This window comes from Pithys albifrons, chromosome 4, assembly GCF_047495875.1.
Source record: "Pithys albifrons albifrons isolate INPA30051 chromosome 4, PitAlb_v1, whole genome shotgun sequence".
Lineage (NCBI taxonomy): Eukaryota > Metazoa > Chordata > Aves > Passeriformes > Thamnophilidae > Pithys > Pithys albifrons.
In genome coordinates, this window is record NC_092461.1 from 49,905,448 (window position 1) to 49,917,665 (window position 12,218).

Genomic DNA, 12,218 nt, shown 5'->3' on the forward strand with positions numbered 1-12,218 from the left:
TTTAAATGAAAACGAGGAAAAAAATCCTTAAACGACCAGCAAAGCTACAATGCAGCAGTATCAGATGACTGAGAAAATCCTTTCATCAGCTAATTCTACCCAGACCTTCACGAGGCTGACATTTTGATCCTGTACACAACATTAGAGCACGTGTTTCTTTTGTAAGGTCCAACAGATGTTTTTACTCTTCTCTTTAACGTAGAATCTTGTTTTTCAGACTGGTAACTTGAGGGCCAGCCCAGGAGCAGCCAGCACAGACCATGGTCTCTGCCAGCAGAGCTCCCGAGGAGCACACACTTCACAGGCAGAGCTGCTGTTTGACAGCTGCATTCTATAACACACACCCTTCAGTCTAGGCAGCCTTTGTTTACAAGGAGCACATCCTCAAGTTTAGTGCCACCTCAATGGTCTTCTACTTTTCCATACACTTTGGAGCACTCCAAGCTTTATTACAGAATAACACACCATATATAAAAATCCTCCAATATGCCCTCAAAATAACATGAAAAATACAACCCCAACCTCACAAAAATCTAGAGCTAAGACAGGCAAAACAAAAACTTTAACATTTTCTCTTTGAATGTGTGGCTTCTGTCCTGTTTGATTTTAAAAACTGAACAGGTATACCTCTTGTATGGTTATTTTCTTCCTTTGCTTTTGCTGACGGCCAGCCCCAGCACTGCTGTCAGGGTGAAGCCGTTGGGTCACCTCCTCTAGTTCCTTCTGTGCTTCAAGAACATTTGGATCTATTGCAAGTACCTTGTTGAAGTCATCAGCACTGGCTTGATAATTCTGTAAGTAGAAGGAAAACTTTTTTTCATAAGCACATCACTAGAAAAATAAATTTGAATTAACATAATGTCCTTTACAGATAAGAAAAGTAGAAATCCTAGGATCGGGACATAAAGTGGACAAAAATAATCTAAATACAGACAGTGAAGTTTCATTGGATGGAAAAAAAGGAAACTGAGAATGAATTTGAGTTAATATTTTGTGAGTAAATACTCCTAATTAAATATATAATACGAAATCATTTATTCTCAGAAACATATTCCCTGTATCAGAGAACAAATTATTCAAGACTGCTGATTTTAAGCATAATTGCTTACAGTGTAACACTGTTTCAAGATTAATGTGAGTCCAGCAAGTTTGCATACTTGCTTTGCCAATAAAAGAGAGTTAAACTGAGCTTTGATTAAAAATATACCTTATCTTCCTGGGCTTCAATCCAATAGACCATCTCTTGCAGTGAAATTTTGGTAGTATTTGAGAAGATTGGGATTGTATTATGAATTCTGGGATTACCAGGATAAGGAATAACACAGCAACAGAGTGGCATTAGGATACTGTTCCTAAATAATCAGTCTTGTAATTTGTTTAATGCATTTATTTCAAATTTTTACATTAGAAATTACTATTTTTAGACTAAATTTTCTGGAGAGACAAAGTTAATGGCATCAGTTCTGAGGAAGACTGGAATACCACCTCAAGGGGTGGAGTATCAAAAATAAGGATGAAATGTAGCAGTAAACAGTAGAAGACCATGCAGACAGTAAAGACCAACATAATTTCTTGTGTGAGAGACCTAGTATTTCTTTGTTCCCAAAGCGTATTGTAACGTTACTATTAAGTCATTTGTACTGTCATGGAAAAAAAATCCTTATGTGCCAGCTGATGCATTTCCTCAGCATCTCAACTGTAGGAAAAGCACTACTGTCCAAGTCACTCCTACTCCCTCCTCACAGAATGTTTTGCTCACCACTGCTGGCCAGCACTGCAGGTGCAGAGACACTGCACTGAGTCTGCAGGTGAACTGAAGCCTCCTAAGATCGTGAAGGAAGAGTGAGAGAATGAGGATGATACAGCCCTGGCAAATGAATGCAGAAGGGGACAGGCTGCTTTCATCAGAAATCCACTATTAACCCTTTGAATTACAGATGCGAAGATTCCGCCTGCAGAGAAATGAGATTCTGGAAGAGACTTCTGGTGAGCAAACAGCCAACCCTCCTGCAGCCTGCCAGACTTCTCAGCAAAAATCAGAGGATGGCAGTACCCAAAATAAGAGACTGGACTACCACCTGCAGGAGGTGTCAGCCAGAGTCCTGTGTCCTGTATCACAGGCCTAATGCATCACACAAGGATGGTTTAGTCCTGATCTTCCTCTAATTACATCTTGGTAAATCTATTAAAAACCCCCTCATTTACTACATTAAATTCCACTGCAAGTGTTGTGGTTAAATATCTGGACATTTACATAACACTTCCCAGGTTAGATAGGCCTTTGCCAAACTATGTGCTTTTAGCTCTTAAAATTCTTCATTACAGAGTCATTTGTCAACTTCAGATCACTTTCGTTGCTTCCTTTGGTTTTACCAGTAACTCGCATCCCTGAATTAGCAATAATGGAGGCATTAAATTCAACCACAACAAAACATTTTGGAAATTGCAGCTCAGACCATTTTGAAGGAATTAATGAAAACTGTGTTTCATGCTGTCTTCAATAATACAAAAGCAGCACTTTTTTCTAGGATATAAAAAAAAGCAGAAGTTACTTCTCCAATTCTTGATATTCTTCACAAGTGTGTAATTTCCTTTTTTTGGACTGGTAGAATCACTATGTACTCTTATTTATACTGATTTGTATCAACAGCATAAGGTTAGAGGTGATTAATCTCAGAAAAAAATATTACACAAAATAAAGCTTTTCACCTTTTTTGAAAATTAATCAAACTTTGTAACAGAGGACAAAAGATCTCCTGGTTCCTATGACTTGCATTTGGAATGATAACATGGGATGAGAATAGGCCAGGATACTGCTAAGCACAAACAGGCTGCCCTCAGGTGATCTGTAAGCTCAGAGACAATCAAGGCATCAAACATGATGGAGGTCTGAGGTAAGTCCATTCATTTGAAAAACAATGATGAAATTCGATGGACCTCCAGTTATAAAGAGCAACATGGAAGGAAGAAAGCACTTAAGATGCTTGTTTAAAGACACTTGTAAAATTTAATACAAAGTAGATGACAAGACCTGCCATCAAGAAGTGAGAAGCTGGTAATTCAGTACCAGGTTAAGAGCTGACAGGTAGAGCAAGGATTGCTGTGAAAGAATTATGAAGTGCAGAGGCTAATTTAACATCACTGAGGAGGGGAAACCAACAGAGGGATGGACAAAAGGAACAGTGTGGTTCAAGTGATGGAACATGAGATCTGCAGTCACATTCAGCACGGATATGAGCAATCTAAGCCTGCATTTATGATGATCAGGTAGAAGGATACTCTAAGAACTGTCTGTAAGATGAGCACTGTAGAGACACCACCACTGTGCCGATGGAAAGGAAAAGGCTGAGTACCAACACTGCTACAAAGTACATTATTGACAAAGGTTCATAATGTCTCTGGGAAAAGAGACTAAAAAACCCACCCTGGTTTAATATGACAGGCACTTAAAGATGAACAGATGCCAAAAGACAGCTTGAGATTTTAGTTTGGACAGATGAAGACAGACTTGGAGAGAATCCACTTGTCATCAGCAAAGTTATAGTAAACACCTGGACAGACAGAACAGACTGGGATCTCAGAATATTAGGACAATAGAACAGATTTGGAACTTGCTTAACCAAACTCCAGTCAAACCTCATTTATTCCCCAATTCTTGCATTTTCTCAAACTACAGTATGTCAACATGCAGGTTTTTATGCTACACAAATATTTATATAATGTTTTATGTATGTCTAATGCTCTGCAAAGTAATAAATCATCACACTGAGTTCTTTGTTTGCTTTCACCCATTGACTGCAACTATCTCATTGCCTTTGAAGAGGATAAGTAAGTTTAGAAGTGCTTAAAAATACCTGCCATGTTTATTTTCCTCACCTGTAATCCTTTGTATGCTAGTGCTCTTCTATACAAAGCTTTAATATTAGAATCCTCTGTCTGAAGAACATGATCACAATCCTGCTTAGCCTCTTCATATTTATACAGTTTCAAGTAACAGAGAGCTCTAACACAGAAAAACAGAATACACTGCAATATAAGTAAATTCTACAGTGCTGTAGTGCCAACAGTATCCAACTTGTAAATTGCAATACTTCACACAATTCAGTCTCAATGTGGTATGTTTTTCAAGTACATAAAATTATTAATAACATCACTGGATGGATTTAGAGAGGACCAATCCCTGCAATAGATGTCTAAATTCAAGTATGACTAATGCTCAAACTTAAACAGATATGCAAGTATTTTAAAAGCAAAGACTATCTTAGGATAATATGATACTACACTAGTTAATGCAATATGGATTTTATACAGCCATTCTACATAAAAAAGTGCTCCTAGACTAAATAAACAATACTTCTTTCTGCACCTAATTATTACTTGGAAGTCTCCTATTGAACTACTGGTCTAATCAAATCCTTCTTAGTTGGTGAAAGCTGATAAGATTACAGCATAAAGAATTATACTGCAGAATTAGGTCAGCCCTTAAAATAATACTGATGTATGACTGTGTTCCTACTTTTATTTTTTCAGAATATAAATTTTCTCTGAATTATTACTCTTCATATTTGAGATACTACTATTGGATGTTAAGTTTTTAACTCAAATCATACCAGTGTTCCCAAAAATGCTGTAATATGCTAAGCTAATTATAACTTTTACTATTGCTTACTCTATTTAGACAAAAGACTTTAAGATATGTATCACTGACATGAATACTTGCTCCCCTTAGAAAATAATGTGGTTTAACAAAAAAATCGATTTTGTTATTAGAAATACTTATCAAGTGGGAAAAAAAATCCTTTTTCACAACAGTGGCTGAAGGGATGTAAAATCTCTTATTTGTAGTGAGAAAATGTAACTACTCTTATGCCACAAAGCAAAGTTAGATTTTTGGATCCTTACCTGTTAGTGTAGACTGTACATTCCTCAGTATTTAACCTCATGCATTCACTGTATTTATTTACAGCTTCTTCATATTTCCCCATTTTTACACAATCATTCCCTTCATTTTTCAATCTCTTGAACTTCTCCATCACTTCCTCACCTACATCACAAAGGGATCACAGTGTTACATAAGAAGGTCAGTTCATTAAGGGTAGCTGAATAATCTACACAGACTAAGAATAAATGCCTGGCAACTGGAGTACCACCATCAGTCTGCACGTTGCCATTGCTGTCCCTAGCCTCCTGCTGCTCTAAGAAAGGCAGGGACACCACACCTGCACTTGGCTCAACACACACTTCCCCATGCACCAGGGTAACTACTTTGCTGGATATAATGGGAGTGCAACAGACAGCTCTGAGCTTTCCCCTCCTCTACCCACCCCTGCCGTGTGGCAGAGAGGGCCTCCCTCTCTCCACTGAGATACCAGTTCCACTTACAGTGGGGGAGATTTAATCATCAGCATTAAAGGCCTTTCAGATCTCTACTATCATATCAAGGTGGCCATAATTTGATTTGATATTCCTTCTGCAGGTAACTATCACAATTACTGTGCTGACAATGACAGACTAATCATTGCATCAGTCGGAGTTAGAGATACATCAGTAATATTATGTTAATAACTATTTATAAAAGATGCTTTGAGGAACCTAGAAACACCTAACTACACTTTATTTTATTAATACTATGTTATTCCATAATTGCCTTTCCTTCTTAATTCCACATGATTTGCTGCATATGCTTTTGGGTTAGACTATAATTTTTAGCTGTGTTTGCAGTGAAAGACCAGTCCTAACTGCAGCTTCATGTCTCTGTTGTGGGCAAACACTAAATACCAACACACCTCTAAAGTAAATCATAATGGAAAAATCTACTTTTTGTACCTTGCTAAAGAGTATGAGCCCCTCGCCAAGCTTCAGGTTTTCAGCACTGTATATAACCTGTCAATTCTAACCAGTAATTAAACTCACTGAGTTCTTTTATAAAAACATGGCAGTCTCCTATGCCAGAAAACCACATGTGGACTTGGGGAAAAAATAAGGAACAACATGAAATGCGCAACTAAATCTTAAGTTGTAGAACACAAAAAACAAGACACAAGTATTACAAGAAAGTGTCAGCCAACAGTATGGTTTAACTACTGACTGAACATTCCTGCTGGCAGGCTTTCAGTACCAGCTGTCACTGCAAGGTCTCACTGATGCAGCAGAGACCTGAGAAGGCAACCAGAACCTTAGAGTCAGCCTTCAGTGAAGAAAATAATTACAGTCTGCATTTAATATTCCTAAAAACAAAGCCTAACCAAAGCCTGGTCTGCTTAAAATAGATTGAGACATGCTTTGCACCACAAAGCTGCCAAGCACTTGGAGGACACTTGTTTGCAGCAATGCATCATGGACAGACAACGCCATCGCTGCCACACCTGTGGCCAACAACCCAGCTGTGCCCTGCAGCCACCCCCGTGCTCATCGAGGGGAGGGGTGTCTTCAGAACTACTTTTGTTTATATTGAAATAAACTCAATTAATACTTGAGCACAAAAATTGAGAGTTGAGGCCTTTGTAAAAAGAATGCCTAATGTCAGTAAAATATGAATCAAAAAGGTTCCTTCACTTGATTTACTGAAGAAGAAAAATGGAAACTGCAATGAACGGGGAAAAAAAATCAGAAAGTAAGTTAATTTCCAAAACTTTCGCACTCACTGATTATGTATAAAGAGTCCAGAACTAAGGTTTCTGAAAGATGACTTGTAAATGTCTTCTGTTGGGTGTTTGTGGGGTGTTTTTGGGGAAAACTCTGTTGTAACTATACTATGAGGTCAGGGAAACTACTGATACTCATGATATGACTCAATATACTGCTGATGAGAATTTCTACTGATTTTATCTAATTTCAGAAATTACAAGCTGCAAACTACATCACTTGGCTTAAAAAAATTACTGTAACTGTGCTCCATAAAGCATATTAAACTCAGTCATGGAAATGACAGTCATCTATTCTGGCTTTTCACAAAGATCTCCGATAAGCAGTTTCTCTGACATTACTAAAACATATTCAATCTCTCAATTAGAATAATTTTTTTATATATACTTGCATTAGCTATACATACAATTAATTTCCTGTTGTTCTTCTCTGTTGATGTCTACAGTAATTCCTGGATTATTCTCTGAAGTGAAGTTTCCTCCATCCCACCTGTGTAGCTGAGCAGTAACTGGGACAACTGGAATTGGTGGCAGTTTCTCCCTCCAACTGAGACCATCCTGATCCATTAAAGTTTTCATTATTCTGAAAGAGAACAGCCCCACCAACATGACTTCTCATATATCCAACTCACACTTCAATGACTTACATCCAAATTAAATAATGCACTGTTCCAATTTTTAAAAAAACACCTGAACAATTATCCTTAAGACTAATTTTCAAAAATATTTCCACAGTAGTCAATGGTATTGTACTCAAATATTTAAGATTGAGACTTTTACCACTTTTTAGAGTATTTATGCTGGCATTTAGAAGACAAGTGACTTCAGCGTGGCCTGTAAATATGTAATAAACCAACAAGTGATTCTGCAGCCAAGCTCTAAATGCTGCCTGCTGCATCTGGTAAAGAAATAAAAAAAAGCATGTTTTTATGTTGCTTACTCTTCTCAGCTGTTCACAGGTGTTATTTACAGCAAGTACAGATTACAATATCCTCAGATAAAGTGTGGTACCTAATTTTGTAAATGCCAAATGAAACCTGTTACAGAATGATTGCCTCAATAACCAGTGCAGGTCACAACACAGGTTGCATTAAATTGCATTTTATAGCTTTATAGTCAGAAATTCATTAACCAATCACTCCATATGCCCATTTAAAATATTTTCATTGTATATAAAAACTGTTCAGTCTTTCTTAAACCAACACACATATATAGGTCAACTTTTCAAGTCCATGAGAGGCTCAATCCAAAATCCATACAAGTGGGAATTTCCTTTTGCCATGCTACATTTTGGAGAAAGACCTAAGTACACACAGTAAGTGAAGCCATATGAGACTTCACGCTTCCATTAGAAATTTTGAAGTGTTTTTTTCTTTTAATTTTAAAATTATGAGAATAATAGTGAGACAAACATCTTCTAATCTCAAAATAAGCTTAAGAGTCAAGTTCAACTGGTCATACATCTAATATGCACTTTAACAGAGGAAAATTCTGAATTAAGTAGCAGAGTCAGTCACACTGATACTGTGGCAAATAAACCCAAAATTTTTGTATCACATACATTTACATCTAACAGGTGTAAAAACATACAACCTGACTACACATAAAAAAAATTAATAATCTTGAAAGTGACATCAAGAATTGTGCTGAGTGAGCATAAATTATCCAAGTTTTCTTGTTTAGTTTTGTTCTTTTTGAATATTTGAATAACAGTTATTAAAAAAAAAGGACTCTATATAAATACTACGGCAACAGATTCAGAGAAGTCTGTGTTTCTAACAGTGAAAAGCAAATAAAGTAACTCGCTCAAGAGGAAATTAAAACACACAAAGTAGGATGTTCACAAAGCTCGGAAAGGCCACTGAGTAACAGCATGCTGGAAATGCAGCTCCCAGTTACTTGGTACTCACCAATAAAAGAAACAGTCCTTCCAATTTATCTAAGAATCCCCTCAGGAACCAATAAAAGACACAATTCAACATCTTCTAATCAACAAGATAAAACACTCAAATAACTGTTGGTACTTGCTTGTATTATGTACTTACTCTCAATTATTTTCTTTGGATTGCAAAATTATCAAGTAAAGGCTTGATATTAAAAATTCTACGTGTCTTTTATGTGAGTATTAAAAATATGCATTTGATACTAAGATTTTTGGAAAGTCTGCTTAGAATTTAAGTGCTGAGAGAAAAGGTCTATGCTTTAGAAACTAACAATTTGCAAGCAAAAATTAATTACCAGCAGAAGAGAAGAAGGAAGAAGCAGCTGGAATAAGGTGATGGGTTGTCAGGGAGGAAAGAGTAATGAGCAGTGAAGCTAAAAACATAAGGAAGGCCTAGAGAGGAGAAAAGGAAGAGTGTTAAGGGGAAAAAGGGAGATAAGCTTATTATTAAGCAAGTTACAAGTCAAGGAGAAATATGAAAAGAATATCTGCAGATAAAATAAGCCAACAAGACTTTTAAAAAGTAATAATAACACATATACCAGGAAAAGCAGATATGTCACCAATCCAAGTGCTCGATCTCATAGATACAAGAGATAAGTAACTATTTGTTATGTTATCAAAAATAGGAATTCTAAGAGCAGATGATAAAGTGCCATGATCTTCTCTGGCCAAATAAGCAGAATTTAAAGAAAGATATTATGGACTTTTCAGGAAAGTAATAATGCAAGTGGCTCATGGCCTTGCCTTAAAAAGAAAATTACTAGATTACATTGTTAAATGTCACATGTATGTGTGTTCCTGCTCAATGATTACAATTACAGTAGTGCATATACACTGATTTTATACTATTAAAATATAATTATAGAAATTTAGACACCTCTCTTGGCAGCAACAATTGATATTTATTATATTATATTATATTATTGATATTTATTGTATTAATAATTAAGTCAAAGAAAATATTCAATTATTTTTTACACCTCTAAGCTTCATAGCCAACCACAGTACCAAGCTAATCCAGTGTTTTCACAACTGCAGCATTCAGAAGGATTCACTCAACATAAATCTTCAACTGCCACAGTAAGGTGTTAACACGAAAAGGAAATAGAAATGTCAAAGAAAAGTATGGACCTTAGAGTATTACTTTATATGGTACAAAGTACAAGTTAGGAAGGACGACAAGCGGAAGCAGTAGTTAAAAAAACCCAAACTGTAAAATATTACATTTTTAAAAAACAGAAAGTAACCTACTGCTGGCAGAAGAAAACTGTGAACTGTGAAAATGGGAAAACAACTAAATGAGGAGCCAGTCTCTAGCTGTAATACATTAGCTGTGATGACAACTCTGAGAGATACAGAACAGAGGGAGCATATAAAGCAAACAAATTTAAATTCTGTTTGTCTATGTTGACTGACACCAGAAAATTCATAAGTGGAGTTACCTATTAACACTATCATGTGCTGCTTGGATGCTGCTGTCTATTTGTAGGACTGTTTTGCAATCAACGTATGCCTGTCGATACCGCTCCATTGACTCATTTGCCATTGCTCGCCGTAGAAGAGGCTTAAGGGAAAATGGTTGAAGCTCCAGAGCTCTGGAGAAAATAAAATAAAATTGCAGGATTGAGACAGAGTAACTGAAACAATAATAATAGAAATGAAAATATTTTATAATATTACTATATGTAATTCTGTGATTTCAGATGGGCCTTAAAGTAGCATAACTAAGGAAAATAGATCTAAGTGTTCATAGAAATACACTAAATTACTTGCAGTTTTGAAATTGTTAGTGCTTTTACTACAGCTTACTCTACTCAAATTCCTGTCTTCCATCTGGAAAACAGCTTTCATCACCAAGTTATGCTTCATGTAATGGCAGCTGTTAAAGACCAAAAGTTATTTTTCTTAAGACACATCTAGATCTACAAGGATTTCAAGTATATAGTGCTTTCGCCTTCATAACTTTCAATTCTTCCTTACACAAAAGCATGCAAATAAAAAATACATTCAGTAAGACAGGAATATACACCTGCCTTTCTCTGCTTTTAGGTTTTTGCCTGTTATGTGTCCGTTTACTCTTCTGATTGTCTGCCTGGTGAATACAGAGTTCAACACTGCAATCAGAAGTCCTTCCAAACACCATGTGCTTCTCTTCCAGCAACATGAAGAAGCAGCCCAAAAAGGCTTTATTTCTTAAAGACTACCTTTTTTTCAATCAATGATTCTTACTAAAGAGAAAGAGGGATCAACTTCAAAATACTGAAAGTAAGATGAGTCTAGACAATAAGATTTCATGGAGTCATAAAGTAATTCAGGCTGAGATGTCCCTGGTCCAGCCCAGGCAGGGGCAGCTCCAAGACCAGACCAGGCTGCTCAGGGGTTGATACAGCTGGGCCTTGAACACCTCCAAGGGAATCTGCACAGCATCTCCGGCCACATTGCAATGCCCCACAGTGTTTATGGAGAAGTTTCTCCTAATACTCAGTGTGGTTCTCTTTTGTCTGTTGCCTCTTGTCCTCTCAAAACACTGCCAGGAAGAGCCAGGATCCATCTGTTGATAATCTCCTCACAGGTTCTGGCAGGGTGCTCCTAAAACCCCCAGAAGCCATTCTCCTGTAAGCTGAGCAAACCCAGCTCTCTCAGCCTCTCCTCTCCAGGGAAATACTCCAGAGGCCACAACCACCTCTGTGACACTTCACAGAGCTCACTCCAGGTGATCACTGTCTTTCTTGAACTGAGGAAGCCAAAAACCAACAGTTTTCACAGTGTTGTCTAAAACGTGGATCATCAACTCCCTCAATCCACTGGTGGTGCTCCTGTTTGAAAGCCCAAGGAAGCTGTTGGCCTTCTCTGCTGTAAATTGGCTTTGCACCATTACTGCTACTAAAGCTAGAGAAACTATGATTTCTAGAAAAAACTTTTCCAATGTCAACATCATTAATACTTCAAATGTTCCTTTTCTCTTCATGCTGCTACAACTGTGCACAGCATCACAACCCCTACAAAATGTTTGCAAAAACTCCTGACATTCTGTAACTCAGAAGAATATTAACACAATTTCACAATTCCTAACATCCAGAATTAAAGAAAAAACAACCATAAATAAATTCAGGAGAAAACAAAACTACTTGAAGAATAGTGGGAATGAAAAACTACATTTTCAGGGTTGAGTGCAAAGATGATAGAGCCAGGGACCAAACCACACAACAGTAATGAAGAAATGAACATTAGGGCTGACAGGAGCCCTATTTCACTCTCCCTAACAAGAATCTAAGGCACAGCAAACCACACTCTTCAGACAGAGATCCAACATGGTTTTTTTTCTACACTTCTAAGCCCCAGATAGCTAAAACTTAATAGAAGATAAAGTAATTATTTTCATATGACAAGTATCAGCACTACACAATGTTTTACTTTGAAATCAAGTAACCTATTTGTAGCTCATTCTTTATGTTGTGTTGCCTAGAGAATATTTACTTGACATTGCCTAATTTACATATGTTTGTAGCTTTGCATTTCTGCTTCCCAGTCTCAATTATTTCTGCCACTAAGCATCACGAGTTTCTGTGTATTCAGAAAACATGCATGACATAAGGACACTATCATGAAGTAGTAAGAAGATAAGCTTC

General features: G+C 36.9%; 1 protein-coding gene across 3 annotated transcripts in view; it reads right to left on the reverse strand.

The window, feature by feature from the left end:
- Positions 1–12,218, reverse strand: part of SPAG1 (sperm associated antigen 1) — a 34,955-nt gene that overhangs the window by 2,933 nt on the left and 19,804 nt on the right. For all 3 annotated transcript variants that reach the window (XM_071554081.1, XM_071554079.1, XM_071554080.1), the window contains 5 exons: positions 10,032–10,184; positions 7,052–7,227; positions 4,903–5,044; positions 3,877–4,003; positions 628–792 (listed from right to left, as the gene is read on the reverse strand). In XM_071554081.1, coding sequence (XP_071410182.1) covers positions 628–792; positions 3,877–4,003; positions 4,903–5,044; positions 7,052–7,227; positions 10,032–10,184 — 763 coding nt within the window. The remainder of the gene's footprint in view (positions 1–627; positions 793–3,876; positions 4,004–4,902; positions 5,045–7,051; positions 7,228–10,031; positions 10,185–12,218) is intronic.